The sequence below is a fragment of the Triturus cristatus genome, chromosome 3_1 (genome assembly GCF_964204655.1).
Source record: "Triturus cristatus chromosome 3_1, aTriCri1.1, whole genome shotgun sequence".
Taxonomy (NCBI): Eukaryota; Metazoa; Chordata; class Amphibia; order Caudata; family Salamandridae; genus Triturus; species Triturus cristatus.
This window is the reverse complement of record NC_140583.1, coordinates 529,547,932-529,568,119: the sequence shown is the minus strand read 5'-3', so window position 1 is coordinate 529,568,119 and position 20,188 is coordinate 529,547,932. Positions and strand designations below refer to the sequence as shown.

At 45.5% G+C, this 20,188-nt stretch overlaps 1 protein-coding gene across 4 annotated transcripts in view; it reads left to right on the top strand.

The window, feature by feature from the left end:
* The window catches only part of ABHD2 (abhydrolase domain containing 2, acylglycerol lipase), a 427,692-nt gene that overhangs the window by 149,851 nt on the left and 257,653 nt on the right, over positions 1 to 20,188 (top strand). For all 4 annotated transcript variants that reach the window (XM_085644457.1, XM_085644454.1, XM_085644456.1 and 1 more), the window contains 2 exons: positions 7,055 to 7,222; positions 7,324 to 7,507. In XM_085644457.1, coding sequence (XP_085500583.1) covers positions 7,055 to 7,222; positions 7,324 to 7,507 — 352 coding nt within the window. The remainder of the gene's footprint in view (positions 1 to 7,054; positions 7,223 to 7,323; positions 7,508 to 20,188) is intronic.

The window sequence follows — 20,188 nt, the reverse complement described above, 5'->3', positions numbered from 1 at the left end:
AGACCTTAGGGGGTAAGCCTAAGGCTCATTCCACCAGGGGCAAAGCTGCCACGACGGCTTTGCTGCGTAATGTTCCTATTGCAGAAATCTGCAAGGCGGCCACTTGGAAGTCGGTCCATACCTTTGCTGCGCATTACTGTCTGGACTCGGATGCCAGGGCAGATGCTCCGGTTGGGCAGGCTTCGCTGCGAAATTTGTTCGCACAGTAGTGGTTTTTGTCTTGTTGTTCTCCACCGCTGTTGTTGTGTGGGGATGGGCTTGCCATTCTATTCACTAGATTATGACTATACACAGATAATTTTTTTTAATAAAATATCTCAAAAAGAGTGGGGGTCCAAGTGATGTGGTTTAAGGACTCAAACAGTTTACAATCCTTATCATTACCATTGTGGTTCCCTCGATTCAGAGAATATACCAACAGATACATTTGGGACACACACTGAACCAGTATCTACGTCCATCTGGTAGAAGGATGGTTCTTTGGTGAAGCTCCCAGGTTCCCAAATAATGAAGCGAGCCACTTGTTGTGGGTGATGGGAATCTTTCTCACGCATACACACACCTATTGACACATTTTGTACCTTGTTGACAGCAGTTATATCTTGATCAATACATGCTGAGTGGTTATGTTACAGTCACAAAACCTTTCTCTGACTCCCAGTTTTCTTTTTGTATATACACACAGAGATCCCCTACTACAGAAGGAGTAGTTTCTTTTCTGTAACTCCAGTTCTGTAGTAGGGGTATCTCTGTTATAGTCATAAGCGCCCGCCCTCCTCCCCGGTGGAGAGATATAATTCAGATGAAGAATGCTACAGGTCTGGCGTGCTACGCCTTCAAAAAGAACTGAAAGTAAATGGGACCTGCTGGGTATTCTGGGATACTGGGGAAAGTTCTGGAAATCTGGAAAGTTTTCTTAAAGGCACAGTATCCTGTTCTAAGCCACATAATGGCAGCCTATGGGGCTTGTCTGTCCACTCCTTCCTCTCTATCATTCCAGAGGCTTTTGCTGGTAGAGGCAGGGTTTTTTCCTATGTGGAGAAAAGCTGGGCAGGCAGTGCTGTTTGTGGATGTTGGTGGAATTCTAGTTGAAGTACTGGACAGTGTAGCCTGTGGGTATAGGCTGCATTATCTGTCTTTAAATTAAATTCTCTCTTAAAGGTGTATGCAGGTCTGCATGATTTGTCACCTTTAGAGATTATTTTTTATTGCTCCGGGGTCCACGCACATGGGCGGGACTATTCACTAGATTATGACTATAACAGAGATACCCCTACTACAGAACTGGAGTTACAGAAAAGAAACTACTCCTAGCATCCTCTTCGCTCTTCTCAACTCGCCCTCCCTATCACCGAGGAACAGTGAGAGGTCATCCGTGTAAAACGCAATGGAGTGCTGTACCTCCCCCACTCTTAAACCATTGTAATCTTGTCTGCTTTGCGCCCTGCACGCCAACGGCTCCATGGCTCGTGCAAACAGGAGCGGGTAGAGGGGGCACCTCTGCCTCGTACCCCTCTCCATCCTCTGCCTGGGTGAAATGGTTTGTCCATGGGCGACGTATACAGTAACCATACCCATGCTATGAACCCTTCTCCCAATCCATCTTGTACAAGACCTCATAGAGGTAAGGCCACTCCAGGCTATCAAAGGCCTTTTCAATATCCACCACGAACACCACCGCTTCTTGTACCCAGTGGAGTCCATAACGGCCAAAAGTCGCCTAATATTTATGGCCGTGTCCCGCCTGTGTATAAACCCCACTTGGTCCACGTGGACTAGTTCAGGCATATGTGGGAGAAGGCGCGTCGCTAGAATTTTGGTCAGGATTTTGTAATACATATTTAACATGGACAGGAGCCTTTAGCCTGTGTAATCGTGCAGTTCCTTCCCAGGCTTAGGCACCGGGGCGATAAGGGCCTCTTTAGTACTTTCCGGAAGTATTCCGGCTCCCAGGGTCTCCTGATACATGTTCGTCAATGTGGGGGCCAACCCTCCCACATACTTTACATAAAACTCAGCCGGCAGGCCATCGGTGCCCAGGGTTTTGTTCCTTGCCATTCCCTTAATGGCAACTCGTACCTCCCACTACGGTATGTCTGCTCCGAGCTCTTCCGCCTCCTCGGGAGCCAATCGTGTTATCTGCAGGCCTGCAAGATATTCCCCCACATCTGCATAATCGACCGTCTGTACAACTGTTCATAATAGTTGGCAAAGACATCGTTGATCTTCGCCTGCATGAAGATCCGACTACCCGTCTCGTGTTCTATTTCCACCAGCGGGTGGCTCCTACTCACCGGGTTTGCTAGCCATGCTATGAGCGTCCCTGACTGGTCTCGGTCAGCATGGGTGCGCTCTAAATATTTCTTGTAGTCGAAGCATCTAAGCCTCTCTATCTGCCTCGCCACTTCCTCCTTGGCTTCTACCAGTGTCTGCTGGAGCTCTGGGAGTCCTGGCCTCCTAAGTTCCAGCTCTCTGAGTGTTGTCTATGCCCCTTCAACTTCTCTTAGTATGACTCGCCGAACCCCCGTCGCCCGCGTTATGCATTGGACCCGCAAAACCACCTTGAAGGCGTCGCATTTGGCGAGGAGGCCTTCCCCGCATTGGTCTCGAAACATTGCTCTATTTACCCCCTGATCTCCTCTCAAAAGACCTGGTCTTCAAGTGTATCTGGACGAAGCCTGAACGTAGGTATCGCTGATATGCGTCCATCCCAGGGAGAGAACCAATGGATTATGATCCGATATTGTGCGCGCTAAGTATTCAGCTGCAGTGACATGGCACTGCATGTCTGCGGAGCACAGGAAGGCATCTAGCCGCTCGTGCACCTCCTGGACCACCGAAAAGTAGGAGTAGTCTCTATCTTGGGGATGCAGGGTTCGCCAGGCATCCACCATCCCTGTCTCCAGGCCGTAAATGCCTGCAAGGCGCGTGCTGCTTGCAAATTGCACAATTGCGGGTGCGATCTATCTAGGAGCGTATCATCTACGTTGTTAAAGTCGCCCCCCCCTAGGGTAGTGCTCATCAGGTACTGTGTCAGGCAAAGGCTCAATCTCGCAAAAAATGCTTGCTTCTCTGTCAGGGACATAGACGCTAATCATACTAATGTCTCGCCCTTCTAGATGCCTCTTTATAGCTACGTACCGCCCCTACGGGTCCACCAGAGAATCTGTCAGCTGAAATGGGACCCCCACTTGGATCCATATTAGGGCCCCCAGGGCATATGCTGAATAGGTAGTATAGAAAAGTTGGCCCCTCCATCGCATGTATAAAGCTTGTCCCTCTTTCTGAGTGAGGTGCTTCTCCTGTAGTAAGGTTATTTGGGCTCCCCTTCTTCGTATGTGTGAGAGAACTTTGTGGCGTTTCGTCATTGTGTGCATACCCTGTAGGTTCCATGTTATGCATTTATACTTTTGCTTATCAGCCATTAAGAGGTATTATTGACCCTGACCTATCTCCCTCCTGGTGTCCCATCCCCTGGCCGTTCTTCCCACTCGAACCCTCATGTTTCCTGATCTGCTGCAACTCAACCCTTCCCATTAACATTAAACATTGTCCCCAACTCCCACTCCCCAGGATAAGAAGGATTAAACCCCCCATCCAAACTAAAGTCAAAAGTCTGCAAGTGAGTAATTGCAGGTCCATCAGTCAATTGCGAGGAGAATTCTCTTTGTCTGCCACTCTCCCAGTCTATGTAGCCGCCTCTCAGGTCCATTGTCCCATCAGGACGCCCCCACAGCGCCCCCCACCCCTCAGTAGTCCCTGTCCCTCATTGCTGCGTTGTACACATCCAGTTCAGCTCCAACCTGTTCTTGGGAAGTTCTCACTCCCTTTGTCTAGGCAAAATCGTCCGCCATCTGTTGATTTACGTCTGGAAGCACCATACTTGAAGTTTCAAATTCGCTAGATCCATGTTCTGAGCCAGTGTCCCCCTGTCGCCTCGCTTCCTTCAGGGAGTACAAGGTTCCTCTCTTTGCTGCTCGTTCTGTGCCTCTTCTGGTGTCGGGCCAGGTTTTCCCTTATGGTTTCGATGACCTCTGGATTGGTTCTCTCTCCGTCTTCTCCTTTCGGCTCCATTGGCGGCCCTCGTGCTTCTCCATTCAGTCAGTCGCCTCCTGTAATGTCCTGAAGAATTCCGTGCCCGTCTCTGTAGTGACTCGCAGCGTGGCCGGGTATTGCATCGCATACTTGTAATTAAGCTGCTGTAGTCTTTGCTTTACTTCTCTGTAGGACCTTCTTTGCCATTGGACCTTTCTAGAGCAGTCTGGGAATATTCGCACCACAGAGTTGCTCACCTCTGTCTCCTCTGAGACGTGTCTGGGTAAGTATGTGGTTCCGGTATTTAAAATGTGGAAGTTTTGCAATCACCACCCGCGGCGCTGCTCCAGGCACAGGTGGCTTTGCCGGGACTTTGTGTGCTCTCTCTAGAGCGAAGAAATTTGACAGACCCTCTGGAGCTACTTCCGCTCTTATCCATTTTTCCAGGTAGGACAGCATGTTGCGGCCTTCTATTTTGTCCAGTAGGCCTATGATTCTTATGTTTCTCCTGGGTGATCGGTTTTCTGCATCCTCCGCTCGGAACTCCAATGTCTGTACTTTCGATTCTAGTGCCGCTATGCGCTGTTTCATGGTTACCATGCCCGGTAGCGCCCCGGAGATTTGGACCTATGTGGTCATAACGCGATCCGCTAACTTTTTATGGTCTTCCCTGAGTAGGCCCAAATGTAGGCTGAGCGAATCAGTTTTAGTTTCCAAGTTCTCACGGGATGAGATGATGGCCTGCAGAATGTCCTGCAATGTGGGGTCTCCGGGGCTCTCCACCTGCGAGTGGGCCCTCTCCCCCTCATCCATCGGTTTGTCTACTATGGCCACCTCCCTATCCTTCTTCTTGGGGACCTTCCCCGTCATGTCACTTAAATCTGTGGCGCCTTTGGCACTATGTGGGTTCCCAGGCAACCTTTGGTGCTCTCCGCAGCCCGCAGGGTCCGAACTCCTGGTAGGCTCTCTGTAAGCTTGCGCACCCTCTCCCCCACTCCCAGGCTTGTTACTTCTACCGTGGTCATGGTGTCCCCCGTCGCTCGCTCACTCCATAAGGAGTGTTACATATTCATCTTGCATTCTTTTGATCCCTCTGTCTGGACAAGCAGGAGGGTACTGTCGCTGCCCTTGGCTGATCAGAGTGGGGGTGTGGGAGAGAGACTCCTCAGTGCTGTCTATCGCAGCTCAGACTCTGTCACCTGCTCAGTGATTAACTGCCAGTCCTCAGGATTCACTTAGCTGTATCTCAAAGGGAAGGTGCTTACAGACATTGCAGTCTGGGCCCAATCAGTCCCACCGGCCCAACACTCGTATCTGCTGCCACGGACTTCAGCGGGCGCCTCCGTCCACGCCCTCCCAGCAGTCTCCAAGCCTCCTCTCACCTTCTCTCAGGACATCCACCTTCGGGTTCCCCCTGCTCAGGGCAAGTCCTGAGTTGGAGCGGGGGGAGATATACACCCGTGTTCACCGTCCTCTTCCACCCGGGCAGGCCAGTCAGCCCCCTGCTACCTCCGCACACGCTCCTCTCTGTCAGGGGCCTCAGTCGTGACTCGCCCCGTGGCCGTGTCCGGTTCCGTCCTCTCCGCTGGTGCAGTTGCAGGGGGCTCTTTTCCCCTCTGTTCAGGCAAGGTCGCGCTAGCGGGCAGGAGCTGGGGCCCCCGCAGGCATGGGCACCGCAGCACCTACGACGCTGCTAGACCGCTACTCCTCACCATATCAGCCCCTCTCCCACCGACGCTGCCATCTTGGTGCACCACGCAGCCGCCCTCTGCTCCTTCCTTTCTGCCGGCCCTGTTGTGGGGGGAGATCCACAGGTATTTGGGCCAGCTCACTAGAAGGCAGGATTGGGGGGGGGGGGGGGTCTCCGCAGGCACTGCCAGTCTGCTACTTCTCCTCTCGTCGGACCCTATCCGCAGGCATCGCCATCTTGTCTCTCCTCGCTGGTTCAGTCTGCGTGGCTAAAGCCACTGGTTGCTTTCAGGGGATTTTCAGTCCCCGGTACACATCGCTCTCTCCTGGCAGCTGCGGGGATGCGCCTCAGGGGGGTCCAAACTCGCTCAGGGCATCAGGATGTCGATAAAAGGCTGCTGGAGCTCTTAAGCTTGCTGCTCACTCCACCGGTGCCAGCCAGTCCCACAAAATTGGGCGGGTTAATACCGCCCTGTTTGCTTGATTGTAATTTACGTAAAGAAATTCTTGCCTTTTTCCCTTTCCAAGCGAATGTTGTCATTTGAGCGTTGAGAGATGTGAAGAAGAGTGGGAGAGGTGCAGATGTAACATCTTAAGATAAAATTTGACTTGAGGTGCAATAAGCATCTGAACTGTTTCAGCCCTCCCCCACTTTTTAATGAATTTTTAAGACCATTTCACAGTAAGTTTTCTTAAATTTTTGCACTTCGGGAGGTTTCTATATGGTTCTTAGTTGCCAAAGTAGACTTTGCAAATTCGATACCCAGGTATTTAAGTAGATTTGGTTGCCTTTTAAGATTTGCGGATGACGCCATAAATGAAACACATATATTGTTAAGGGGAAAGTGGATAGTAATAAACAGTGAATAATTTCCGCCGTCTGAGCGGCCCCCAAAGCACCTTTACACATATTGTTGTTAATTAAATTGACATTGAGTGTCATAAATCCATTTACATTTCTTGAACTTCCACTTTCTTATGTGTTGTGAAGCTCCTGAGTAACACATTCTGACTTCAGTGAAGACTCTTGTGATGGGAGACTAGTATTTCAAGTAACTTTTGTGTACACTCATTTACTCTTATGCAGTTTTTCACCAGGAAGAATAAAATACTTGTGGAAGTTTAGGACTCTTGTTGATTCTCAGGGGTAATTTCTGGAATTAAAGTGATTACAACCAAGTCTACAGTCCCTTTGTAAGCATATTGTATTGCTAAATCACACATTGACTGACAGATCGTCTTGAAACAAAATAAACCTCTACTCCTCACACCAAGGGTTTGTGGTCACCTTAAAGTCTAATGCACTATTCTTTCTTTCATTAATTATCAGAGAACATCACCATGGTAATTTGCCCCGGAATAGCCAATCACAGTGAGAAACATTACATCCGTACCTTTGTTGACTACTCCCAGAAAAATGGTTACAGGTGTGCAGTCTTGAATCATCTTGGAGCTTTGCCAACTATAGAGCTCACTTCTCCACGCATGTTCACGTATGGTAAGAATCTTGCAACTTGATTTCCACTAGTGTTTTCTCTCTAGCGGTCTGTTTGAGTGGCACAATTTTAAGCATTTGTTTCTTAAACTCTTGACTTACAGGTTGCACATGGGAATTCGGAGCAATGGTCAGCAACATTAAGAAGACCAATCCTCAGACCCAGTTAATAGTGGTGGGTTTCAGCTTGGGAGGCAACATTGTGTGTAAATATCTTGGAGAGGATCAAGTCAACCAGGAGCGAGTTATGTGCTGCGTCAGTGTGTGCCAAGGATACAGTGCACTTCGGTGAGAGTTTTGTGTTATGTTATCAAAAATGGGGATGCAAATAGTGGTAGGAGACTTTTAGCATTTGCTTTATATACAGTCCTACCTATTTGTCCATAACAGAATTTAAAGGTACTTCACTCTAGTTAGAATAATTTATATTCAGATTTGTTTTAGAAACAGACTTGTGCTGACTATTCCGACCAACCATTTCCTCTATTTAGAATATCTTGCCTTTATGGATTAGATAGGAGCATGTTACTGAACTAAGGCCCAATGCCACTGCTCTGCCCCTCTCCCACTGCCCCTTCCGTATCTGGTGTTGCCTTTGAAGGGCTGGAAAGGAAAGCCTACCACTAAGAATATTGACCCTTCTACGTTTAAGACTTTATTAGTCAAACCATTTTTCCACTTAAAAGTAACAGATTTGAATATTTGACTGCTTTGTGATTGTAATCAGAATATATAGTTTGTCTTGTGACAAAATTTAAGATTAGTCAATGACTGTTTATTTAGACAATTCGTCTTAAAACATACAAACCCACAAAGTATCCAAAAATATATACATACAGCTAAATATCATAAAACACTTATAGCCAATAAAAACCAATCATAAAATTCATAAAAACTTAACATCTTAAAATGTGTATAGACTAAGATTGTTTCAAAAAAACTTAAGAGCAAGCAATGGTAGTACCATACAAAAGGTAAAGCCGACATAAAGCAGGAAATCCTTCTCATAGTCCATTAAAAATTCCCTTACGGAGATCAAAAAACTCTGTACTGCACAAGCAACATTCAAATAGTGCATATCCATTAGCAGCGTCACAGCTTGCACACAATTTAAAGTTGCCATAATTTAATGAATAGCAGTCTTAAAATAGCTTCTTAAGGGACAAGGGTTTTAAGCAATCCATTAGCATGTGCAGGTTATCAGATTTTACACTCATGCCACACATGCATTTACCTTCCACATCCATCATGTTTATTTTTATCTTGTTGCTTCTATAGCATGGGTTAATAAACGACCGTAACCTTAACCATTCATATCAAAGCCGCCGGTTGGGAAGTAAATCCACATAAGGGAGCCAGTCTTCATTATTCCGAGAATTGGGCATAAAGTGAACTGAAGGCTTCCCTTTTAGGTACTGCCTATCCTGTTCCCTAGAAATGTATTTTTATTAAAAATCGGACTTCACTCCTTGAGGTTTCTATATAGATGCAGATTCTGGGTACATAGCCTAATATTCAGTTCTACATATGGCCCCCAGAAAGTTCATGTCTCTCTTGGCCTAACTTAATTTACTGTTCATGATCTCTTTTTTGCACCATAAAGATACCTTTTGCCCTTCTCCAGCATTCAGCCTTTGCCAGAATCTCACTACTGCTGCCCGTGACAGGTAACTAATGATGTCATACCTGTTTCCAGTCTTACTGCCCGGATCATTATAGAACTTGGTAGGGAAGAGTAAACTTTTCAAACATTTTTCTCATCCGGTTCCCAGCAATGTTTGCCACTTAGGCTTAACAACTCGGCTCCGTACTGGAATTGGGGGCGAATCATAGTCTCATAGGCTTTTTACACTGGTCTGTAAGACATTTCTCTGTAGTCTCTATTAAACCTATTTAGACTGCTTACCGAGGCAAGTGCTCTTGCTTTAAGTGATTCAATATGTATATTCAATTTTAAATTCTTCTCGAACCATACACCAAGGTACTTGTATTCATTTACAGAATCCAGCTTGTTGGGGCCCAAGTGCCACCTAAATCTTGCAGTTTGTTTTACCAAAGCCATGAACTTTGGTCTTCATGTTAACCACAAGCCTTTCATGGTAACCATATTCCATAAACACATCCAACTTCCTTTGATAGCCAAACTTTGTTAAGTCCATTATCACAAGAATGTCCACATACAGGAGACATGCTATATGGTTTCCATTCATTTTGAGGCTGACTCCCTTGGCTGTATCTAAGGCTACCAGCATATTTGTTATAAACTGAGAGAAAATCAGGGGGGCCAACACATATCCCTGCCTCGGCCCATTATTGATTGGGGTTTTCTGGGTCAGTGTCCCCTCACTTTCTGTAATTACCTATGCTCAGTTATGTTAGTGTAGTTCTTGTATCACAGCCAGGAGACTCTTAAAAATGAAAATATGCCCAACAACGTGAAGGTAAGCTTCAAATTCATTAACGACACGGAGGCGAGGATTATCCTTTATCTTCCTCCGCTTTAATACATTATTTCCAAACAGCAGCCATTTGAAATATTTCCACACTTACTTTTTCCATGAACATCAGAGAAAACAAACAGTTCATCAGTCTTTCCTTAATGCCCATATGGAACCCAACATAGTCTTGCATCTCTGCCTGGATTCCCTCTTTATTCGTGCAAATCGCACCATAAGTTCAGTTTTATGAGTCCTGTTTTGATCCGTCGTTTCCTGCAAAGACACGCTATGTCAGTTATAGTTTCTGACCATATTTTGTTCCAACAGGTTACATCGCAATCATTTGTTTCGTACAAAGGCAGAGAAATATTTCTAAAGGTTAACAACCAGAAGAGTAAATTGTAATGTTCCCAATGACAAACTTACTACTATATGGGGATGGTCAGTGTCTTAGTTGTTCGCTGGGTGGGATAATCCTTGCCTCCATGTCCTTAATGGAATTGAAACTTAGCAGAACGTTATTAAGCAAATTTTCATTCTTTGTCGGAATCGGAGGTGAGGATTATGCTAGTTCAAACCTTACTCTCCGCCAAATGAGCCACTTACACCACCATCTTAAAATCTCTTGAGGATCAAGCCTGAGGACCGGTCCGTTGTGCTAATTTGGTCCTCCAGACGTGCCCCTGGCAGAATGCTTTAGAGGCTATTGCTCCCCTTATAGAGTGTGCTCCAAACACTTTGATATCTATGCTCTCTTCTTGCATCACCAAATGGAATGGACCCATTGGGCTATTGTAGGGGATGATACCACCTTATATGGTTTTCTCAGTGCTACGAGAAGCTGCCTTTTACCCATTTTTTGAGTCATTTCCCCATACGCTTTAAGGCAGCACACAATTTGGGGGGAGTCACTGAATGCTGGGTAAGATATTGTACGAGTTCTGACTTGGTACGTCTACTTACAGTAAAGACCATGGCTGAAATGCCTAAGGCCCGCACATCCAAGACCTATCTACATAAAATGAGGCATAGCAGTATCTCTAATTAATGAATCGCCTTTGTTGATCAAAACTTGTTCAGCTGCCAGAACAGAAAAAGGTTCAGGACTAAATTCACATCCCGCAGTATTGAAGAATGCGCTTCCGAAGGGATGGGACGGTGGATGCCTCTAAGCAGCCGGCTAACAAAGTTATGTTCTCCCACTGAAGCCCCATTGATAGGGGCTTGCCCCTCCGATATGGCAGACCTGAATGCGTTAATCGAACCAATCCTCCACCAGGCTGGACAGGAAATTCATGACCTGCATTACATCTGCGACCACGGGATCCAGACCCTGTCGCGGACACCAACAAACCCAACTCGTCTAGGAAGAACGGTGTTGTTTGGTAGTACTGTCCTCCCAGCCAGGCTTTGGACAGGAGGAACTCAGCATGTCGCGAAATGCCTGGGAACGTCCAGCATTGCCTGTAATTCACCACACCATCAACTGGAGGGAACCCTCTGATACCAGCTCATGCAGCATCCGATCCGGATCAAATGGAATGTGTGGAAACAGGGAGCGTCTGATTGGAGAATCCCAAGGAAGTTCCAGAAGAACAGGAAATCACACTTGCGACCTCTGAATGGGGCTTATCAAGACCACCTCCGCCACTTGCCTGTGGACCTGAGCTGATGAATGGGTGATCGTCGAAGGGGGTAAAAAGCATAGCTCTGCTCTGACACCAATCGTGGACAAATGCATCTGCCGCTTGAGGTTCTGGCTTCCAGCTGACGAACCGTGGCAGCTGGTGATTGCGTTGGGATGTAAACAGAGCGACCGAGAAAAGGCTCCAGGAGTAGGAAATCCACCAGAAGACCTGAGGGCCCAGCGTTCATAAACTGGAGTTGGGAAAATGCCTGCAGTGCCAAACCGTCACCTGGTTGGCCTGGCGTGTAAGGTATTCCACCATGCCTGGGATGTGATGCTCCAGACAAAAATTCCAGAAATCCTGAGCCATGTCTGCCAGAACTCGGGATCTGGTTTCCCCCAGGTGACTGATATATCTCACTGCTGAGACTTTGTTCATTTTAACAAGATGCAGGACTAGATTTGATCCTTGGTCCAGCACTGGACCGCGAACGATGTGCCAGAAACTCTAAACAGTTTATGTGTAAGCTCTGTTCGTCTAAAGACCAACTTCCTCCTGTAGAGAAATCTCTACAATGGAAGCCCCAGCCAGACCTGCTGGCGCCCTTCTGTTCCATGCCTCCATTTGTGTAACCCACCATCCAAGATCCGTTCTGGCTTCGTCTGTCAGGGCCCCAATTGGACATATGTCAAACCCTTCCTCAGGTGATGCGCTGTAGGACCCGATAATGGAGCAGCCAAAGAAGCTTGCTTGTATCAAGGAAGAGAGGAAGCCTACCAGACGAGCATTCTGCTCGAGTGACTTGCAAGACTTGGCTACCGTCTGGCGGAGTATGTGCCTTATTTTTGCCATTTTCCTAGAGGGAGGCTCGGGGTCGCCGACGTAGAGTCCACGATGAAGGTCACTCTTTGCGCGGGGAGAGAAGCAACTCGTTGATCACAATCCCCAGGCCTTGCAAAATGTCTATCGCTATCTGGAGCTGTGAGATCAGTTTCCGGGGACATTGAGCCATGAGCGACATGTCATCCAGGTAAATGATTAATCGGATGCCTTGTGCTCTGAATAACTGTATCGGTGGTTTGAGGACCTTCTTGAAATACCACAGCGCGAACGAAAGGTTGAATGGGAGCGTGGTGAACTTGAAAACCTGGACCCGGGACCGGAATTGCAGAAATCTGGAATTGGGGAGGAGTGTTAGGGGTGGGATAAGCGTCCTTCAGGTCCAGACGTACCATCCAGTCTGGTGAAAGGAAGACATCCCTGAGGAGACTAATTCCTTCCATCTTGAAGTGGTGGTAAACCAGCCCTTTATTGAATTCTCGGAGATTGATAACTGGCCTGTGACAGCCAGTGGGGTAAATATGCATTTGATGTTGGACTGCGCTTTATCTAATGATGTGAATGGCAAATTTGTGACTAAGTCTTTTACAAAGGAGTCACCCAACAGTCCCCCTTATGCCACTGCCTCCTCTGCCATTGCCCAATTTGAGAGGACCTCTGGGGAGCCTGACACCTTGGCCTCTTCTGCTTTGTCCAGGAACTTGGTCATATGACCTATGGCCTCTAATAGTTTGTCCTGGCACGAGTGCCACAACCCATGTATGCCCTTCCTAGGGTCCGTCATGTACTTTGCGAAGAATTTGGCCATTTTTTAATCTATATCGGGGTCGGGGGCAACTTTTCCCTCTATGGTAGGCCGTGGACACCCAGCCCTGAGGCAGTTTCAGGCCTCCTTCTCTAATGGTTTTCGGTAGCGTCCTTCAACAAACTTACCTACTGTGGCCCCCGGGACCCACACAGCTGATCTCAGATGGATGATGTCATCCGGATCTAACAAATCTGAATCACCTCCCTGAGGGGAAATGGGGTCGGAAGCCAGGCACTGAGGCCTTAAGGAGCCGGCGGTCATCCTCTGTGTCCCCAGGGGAGTCCCTGTCCTGCCGGTCAGGGGTAATCGGGCTCGGGGAAAGAGGGAGCAGGTTCAAGTGGGGCTTCTTGAGGAGCTGCCTTGGCAAACAAAGCTTGTTTAAGGGGCGTAAACGTGTCCCTTTCTACCCCTTCCTCACATTTCTTCTTGGGTGCAGGGGGCCTTCCCTCAGGGCTTCCTAGGGGAGGGGGGATTGAAGGAGCTTCTCCGGGACTGGGGACTGGTTGTGGCCATTTTAGCACACTCTTGAGAAATTCTATCGGAGAGGCACTGTGCCCTGTAGATTGAGGTGTCAACTGCCTCATAAAAATCTTCATCCCACGATAAGTAGGTGAGAGAATCCTCCTCCTCTATGCCTCCATACTTTACTTAATGCCTCTTTTAGGGTACAGGACTCTCTGATGGTGATATTACACTGAAGGCAGAGCAAGGTAACCTTTCTACTTATTATTTTCTTTTGTAGCACGCACACATGCAGTATAGGGTGCTGGGAGGGGGCCCAGACAAGGTGTGTGTGTGCCAAAGGCTCACACTCTGGATGCGCCGGTCTCAGTGACACGCGCAAGCCCTTGGAATTGCAGGGTTTTGCGGTCTGGGACGTGTCCCACATTAGCCTCTGTATCTAAGATGCTAATAAGGCCTATAGGGTGTCAACGTAAAAGAAACTCGCATATACAGATCCCTAGCAGAAGTGTGCACAAAGAGAAAATGCAGGGAATACAGACCCGGCTGACTGCGCGTCACCCTGGACAGCAAGACTAGGCTTGGCGGCTCACGGGCTCCAGCAACGTGCTCTCACCTCCTTTGAATGGGAGAGCAAGACGCACTGTGTGGAGCCAGCGAGACGCGGTGCAACAGTGCCAATTTAGCGGGCAAGAGCCGCACTGCACCAATATTGAACAGTCAAGTGAAGAGTGCAAAAGCGGTCCTGCGACCTAACCAGGAATCTGAAAATAAGATGGATTCTACAAGCGGCTCGTTTGAGCACCGACAATTGTGAATAAAACCCTGACAAAACCACACAACGTTATCTGAGGAAACCCCAGAGAAAAGGAAAGAGAACTTAACTGGCTGCTGAGCAGCGAAGAAAGAGGAAGTTCAGGCAGAGAAGAAGGACTGTTGGGTTCCATGCTGTGGACATTAAAGAAGGACTGATGAACTGTTTGTTTGTTTCCCCTGATGTTCATGGGGAAAGTGCTGTTTGGAAATAATGTATTATGGCGAAGTAGGATAAAGCTTAATTCACGCCTCCGGTCCGGACATAGAATCCCCTGTTTCCTCAAATCCGGTTCACCAAATCGAAGGCAGCCCATAAGTCAACGAAGCAGCAGAGTAAACTGCCCCTTTGCTCCACTGACATCCGTGCTAGGGACTATAGACCGAAACCATGATCTATCGTGGAGTGGGCTTCTCTAAAACCTCCTTGTTCTGGGGGTACAATATGATTTAGCTCCGCCCATACCTCGAGGCGTCCTAGAATAATTTTTGTAAAACGTTTTTCACCGACATCCAGCAGGTTAACTATCCTATAATTCTCAGGAACCTTTTTGTCCTCCTTCTTATATGCAGGTCTAATGATAGCCCCTTTCCAATTGTCTGTGAACTGGCCTTTGTCTGGCATTCCTTGAAATGCCAGGTGCAAAAATTTGGCCCACCAATTGGGTCTGGTCTTCACTATAACAGCCGGTAGATTATCCGGTCCTGTTGCTCTAGTCTGAACCAGTGTTGATATGATTTTTTTGATTGCCCGAAGAGGATTGTGTTCTAAGGTCCTCTTCCACTCTGCTCCATTGGATGATCCTCGTATTCTTGGGTACTGGTCTTCCTCCATAGATTTCTTTTAATTATTCAACCCATGCATCTTCTGCCACCAAACAGTTCATTGCCCCTATTTCCTTGCTTGTACACATCTATACAAACTTACAAAACTTTTACCTTTTTTTGTTTCTATTCTTTCAACAGATTTTTCCAGCATCTCTTTGTATGGTCTCTTCGGATCTCCTATCAATTTTTTATGTTTTCCTAGTATTAAGGAGGCTGTTATAGGACTCATCCAACTACTTCTTAAGATTTTTTGCCCCTTGCCTGATCTGGGCCTTTAGCTTCCAACAGATGTCATCAAACCGTCCATTTACTTTCCTTGCATTGATCTGGAAGTTTTTCTTCGGCTTCCTGTGGGCATTTATTTCTACCCTTAAGCAATGTGCCGCCTGATTAATAGTGCTTTCGTACCACTTAATACAGTTTACAGGGTCCAAAGTCAACACTTGACCCTGCTGGTAATTCGCTAGTTTTTCTAGACACTTTGGATAGTTAATCTGTAGAGGAATGACGGTTTCCCTTGGCCTACTTTCTCCTCCAGTTATTTCTATTTTTAGGGGATAATGGTACTACCCCTTGCTAGCATTACATGGAAACATTTAATTTTGTCAAAGAGGCAGGCATGCAAAAAGATGTGATCAATAGGGCAGAGTTGTGATTGCTTCTTAAATGTCTGGTAAGAAAGCTAATCTGGGTCCTTCTGGCCATTTACACAGAATTAGCCTTTAGAGCCCAAGAACTTCCAAGTCTAATATCGTGTGTTGCAAGCGCTAGAGAATTTGAGGCAACTTCCTCTTCCTAACCCTTGTGAATATTTCAGGTATGCATTGTTTCACCTAGATACAAAGACATGTGAAATGTACTGCGTGCCGAAGTTCATAGAATAGTAATTCAAAATTAATGAAATATGTGGAATGGAATGTGCAATCAAATCAAGTCTCAAATATGCTTGTGGTGACGTGGTAGTTCTTAACCAGTTAGAGTAAGTGTTGATTTATCTACAAAATGATTCTTATCTTCGTTTCTTGAAATATCCATTGTGGATCTACTTTCTTCTATAGAATTCCAGACTTGATGGAGACTCGCATGTTAACATTAGGGAAATATTCGAGTATTGTAAACCTCTAATTTTGTGTATTTTTATCTATGTTTTTGTTTGCTCAAATTTGAAAGTAACTGTGATTATCACTACATTGTCTATTTAGGTTCTCATTATAAAACACCATTTTGTGTAGGTGCTTCATGTATTTTTTCTAGTTTCTCAAGTATTACACTACTGAAATCCAAGTGACTGCACTCATCTTTGAAGTTTTTTATTAGAAAGCTGATTTGACAGAATACAGGGATATTATTTGGACTGAGGTTTCCCAGTTTTTATTGCAAACCTAATGGATCTTGTATATCCGAAAATTACGCTATTTCCTTAGATGGCAATTTCAGATGTGCAATTTTATATTCACCCCGCCCTGATCTTCCACTAAAATAGCACAATGTTGAGCAAAGTAAAAAGCTGTGCTAAATTTGTTAGTTTGAGTAAACGTTTCCGACAGATTGTGTTGTTGATCTACAAAAAGTAACTGACACTAATTCACATATACTCTTTCTTTCAGCATTCAGTGTTACTAACACATTCTTTACTGTGGCACAAGCTCTTGCTTGCTTTTATTGAGTGGCAAATAGGCATTAACAAGGGCCATTCCAATTATGCGTCATGGGAGGACCAAATTACGTGGCAGGGTTGATTAAATTGTCCGGCAAGAAAAGGCTTGATGCTGCACATTTTGTGATAGTATGGCGTCATTATTTAGCAATTTTTAGGTAGCGCTTACGAGAACGTGCGCTAGAGCACGCACCGTTGCTTGCAAGACTCTTGTGTCTGATAATGTGCTTGAAACTCGCCCATGACTAACCATTCATTGGCATGATTGTCGCTTTTCCTTGCTGCCTTCTCATTGGGCTGCAATTGTCATGCGCCACTTCCTTTTTTTCTTCTATGGCGCATAGACCAAGTACAGATTAATTTACTTTGATTAGTGTCCTCCTGCTTCTGATCCACTGCTTGCACTGTGATTCAGTGGCAGATGATTTCTCATTAGCTGATCTTTGCTGCATTGCTGGGCATCTCCCCAGGTTCCAACATAGTGGTGACGTGTTTGGTTTTTAACCAATGGGTTGAGGGAGAGTCCATTTCTTTAAAGCATTATTTATTTCTGCTTTTCTTCCCTGGCTCATCCACAGTCCTAGGTGCGTGTTTCCATGGAACATTGCATCTTCACCGCTGCCCTGTTTTTTATTCCCTTCCCCCAACAGACAAAAGGGGAAAAAAAGCAGTGACGGGCCAGCACTGACTGCTTATTAGTGTTTTTTTAACCATCCCATTAACAAAAACCCACTCCCAACCTCCTGTTGTTCCCTCCAGTTTTTCCGCCAGCCAATTGTCATAGCATAGCCAATAAATAGCTTCCTCAAGGGCAAGAACCTTTGGCTTTGCCAATGCTTGTAGCTCATGGTTAACACTGTGTAAGCAAAGGTTTCACCTCATTAGTACCAGGTTAACAACCAAATACAGAAATAAGCAGCTAAAATATGACTAGTGAAATTACATGTAGGGCCTATTACTGCCTGTCAACACATTTTGCAATGTTCCCCTCAAACTTGCATTTAATGTACCGCAGGAGATTAGATTTGTTTGCTATGTCCATACTTTCATCTATTTGTAGGCTATAATGCTGACTTTTAGAAATTCTTTCAATCAACTGTTCTTTTATGCTGTCTGACATTTTGTCGGTTCGCTTTTTCACAGTGCTAGATAATGCCACTAAATTTACATCTTTGGCTGCTTTTTCTCCAATCATTGCACTCACCATGGCTTTAGCAGCAGGTACTATTAGTTCTTCAGCAATTGTATGAGGGTTTCCAGTTTTTGCTAGGAGCATGGGCACTTCATATAAAGCTTGCTCTTTATTTTGAAGAATTCTGTCAATTTAGCCGCTTGTTCTTTATGCTTAGTTTTCAAGCGTCTTCATCATTTAGAAGGTTTCATGGCATCATTGGATAAAATGTCATATCATAGCTAGTATACATGTTCTAAACGTGAACATGTGAGCCTCATTGATACATTTTCAACATCGTATCTGCGAAACTTTGTTTTCTTTGGACTTAAATCGCGTTGTTTTGAGCACGACAACCCATCATTGATTTCTTTATTGGCTTTCCACTTAAGTGTAAGCCAGCGATCCATTCTTCCTATGTCTTTTAGGATACCGTAAATGATGAATCTATTGCATCACAACATTCGGTTACAGAATCCATTTCTAGCAAAGGTATTTGGCAACACCCATACTACTTTACCTGTTACAGGTTGCCCTCATCAGATGCTTCCAGACTCCACATGCTCTGATGTTTAGAGATGAAGCAGCATCTGTAAGATTTTAACACTGCATGAGCACTGGTTTTGTGGAAAAGCCAGAGGACACTAGCATCATATGGATATGGCTATCTTATGAACGCTGCATGCATATGTTCATATATGAATTCGCGAAAGCATCCACCTCCCAAAAAAACCTAACAATCCCTGATTGCAGCAGCTATAAATGTGTGCTGCAACACTGCAACTGGAAACCATGCATAATGTGTAAGCTGAATAAGATTTATTTTCTGTTGCCAGTGTTGTGAGGTGGCATAGCATTGCAAGCAACTCCCTCTATTACCCAATTTTACAGTACTTATATTAAATAAGCAAGCAATGCTTGAAATTGAAATATAGAAGTGCTGGTTCTCAATATTCCAGAGCACCTCTTTGATAATGAGCATGGTAATCTCTGATTAAAGGTCATGAACTCTCCGAAGTGCTGGATCTCTCCCTTTAAAAATAAATAGGTGCAGATACTCTGTACCCAAAACTCCTGGAAGTTTAAGGATACTGTGCAACCAGCGGTGGCTGGTGAAAATTGACAGTGGTGGTACACAAATAAATGTCTCGTTTCCATGAGTGAGCGAACTCAACTCTTCAAAGGAAGTCTGCAAGGGGGATCTCACTTGGCAAATTTTCAAACAAAAGGTGCAAAATGGAGTATTATACATAGCATTGCACCAAATATGGGTATTTATAGAATAGCAACATAGCATTACACAGTATGCCTCCAAAACAGACGGCACACAGCTGCAGACTGTTTCTCAAAAGAGAGCTTTGAAGTATATCTTTTCAGAGTGTGCCATAGAAGCACTGGGCAGCATGGAACTGCAGAAATTCCTAAAACAGAGCTGCTTGTGTATTACGGATGAGTCAGACACAAAACGCCAGTAACAGCATAACTGCATAATATGACACTTAAAGAAAGCTGTGCAACCATTCACAAGAGTGAAAACAGAGGAATGCATATCAAAAATAGCTGCCAAATTGCCTCTTTTCATAGCAAAACCATCAGCTGATTGTGACTTTATAGCCAATAGTCATTTGTTTTATGGGACTCCTAGTCTAATGACTTATAGTCTAATGTTCAACTTGGTAAATATTAGCTTAAATTCCATCATGCAAAGTGTTGTTGGCTAAAATGTCAGGACTTCCTGAAGGTGTCACCCTTGAAGTGTGGACAATTGGCTGCTACATACAAGACTAAAGAATATGCTAAACTAAGGCTTAACTTGTTTAAAAAAAAATGTGAGGCCTATTTTGGTTTTACATTTTTTTTATTATATAGAAGGAAATGACCACAAACTGCCATTGCAACTTCACTACAGGCCCAAATGATATCCAGTTCGAATTCCATAATACCAAGTCTGAACTGTACACTGCTAGTGTTCTGACCTGCCGCACAACCCTCCTTTCCAGCACTCCGATCATATACCGCTCTGTCAATGTTCCCTAGTGCTGACCCACAAAACTCAAGCACATTCACCACCATTGCCAGCATTCTGCCCGCTAAATTTCTGACATACTGTCGTGTGGCTTGTAATGCACTATGCGAACGGTTCGAGTTCCTGGGTGAAATAAATCACATTATACTGCGGCATTTTCCTATGCAGTCCTGTCAGGAATGTGAGCGCTTTAATTGAGGTCTATTCTGCTTGCCTTCCTGAGGCTGGATCATGACGGATTTTTTTGGTGCGGAGCCGAACACCTCTTTTATGCCATTAAGGGCAATAAGGGAATTAC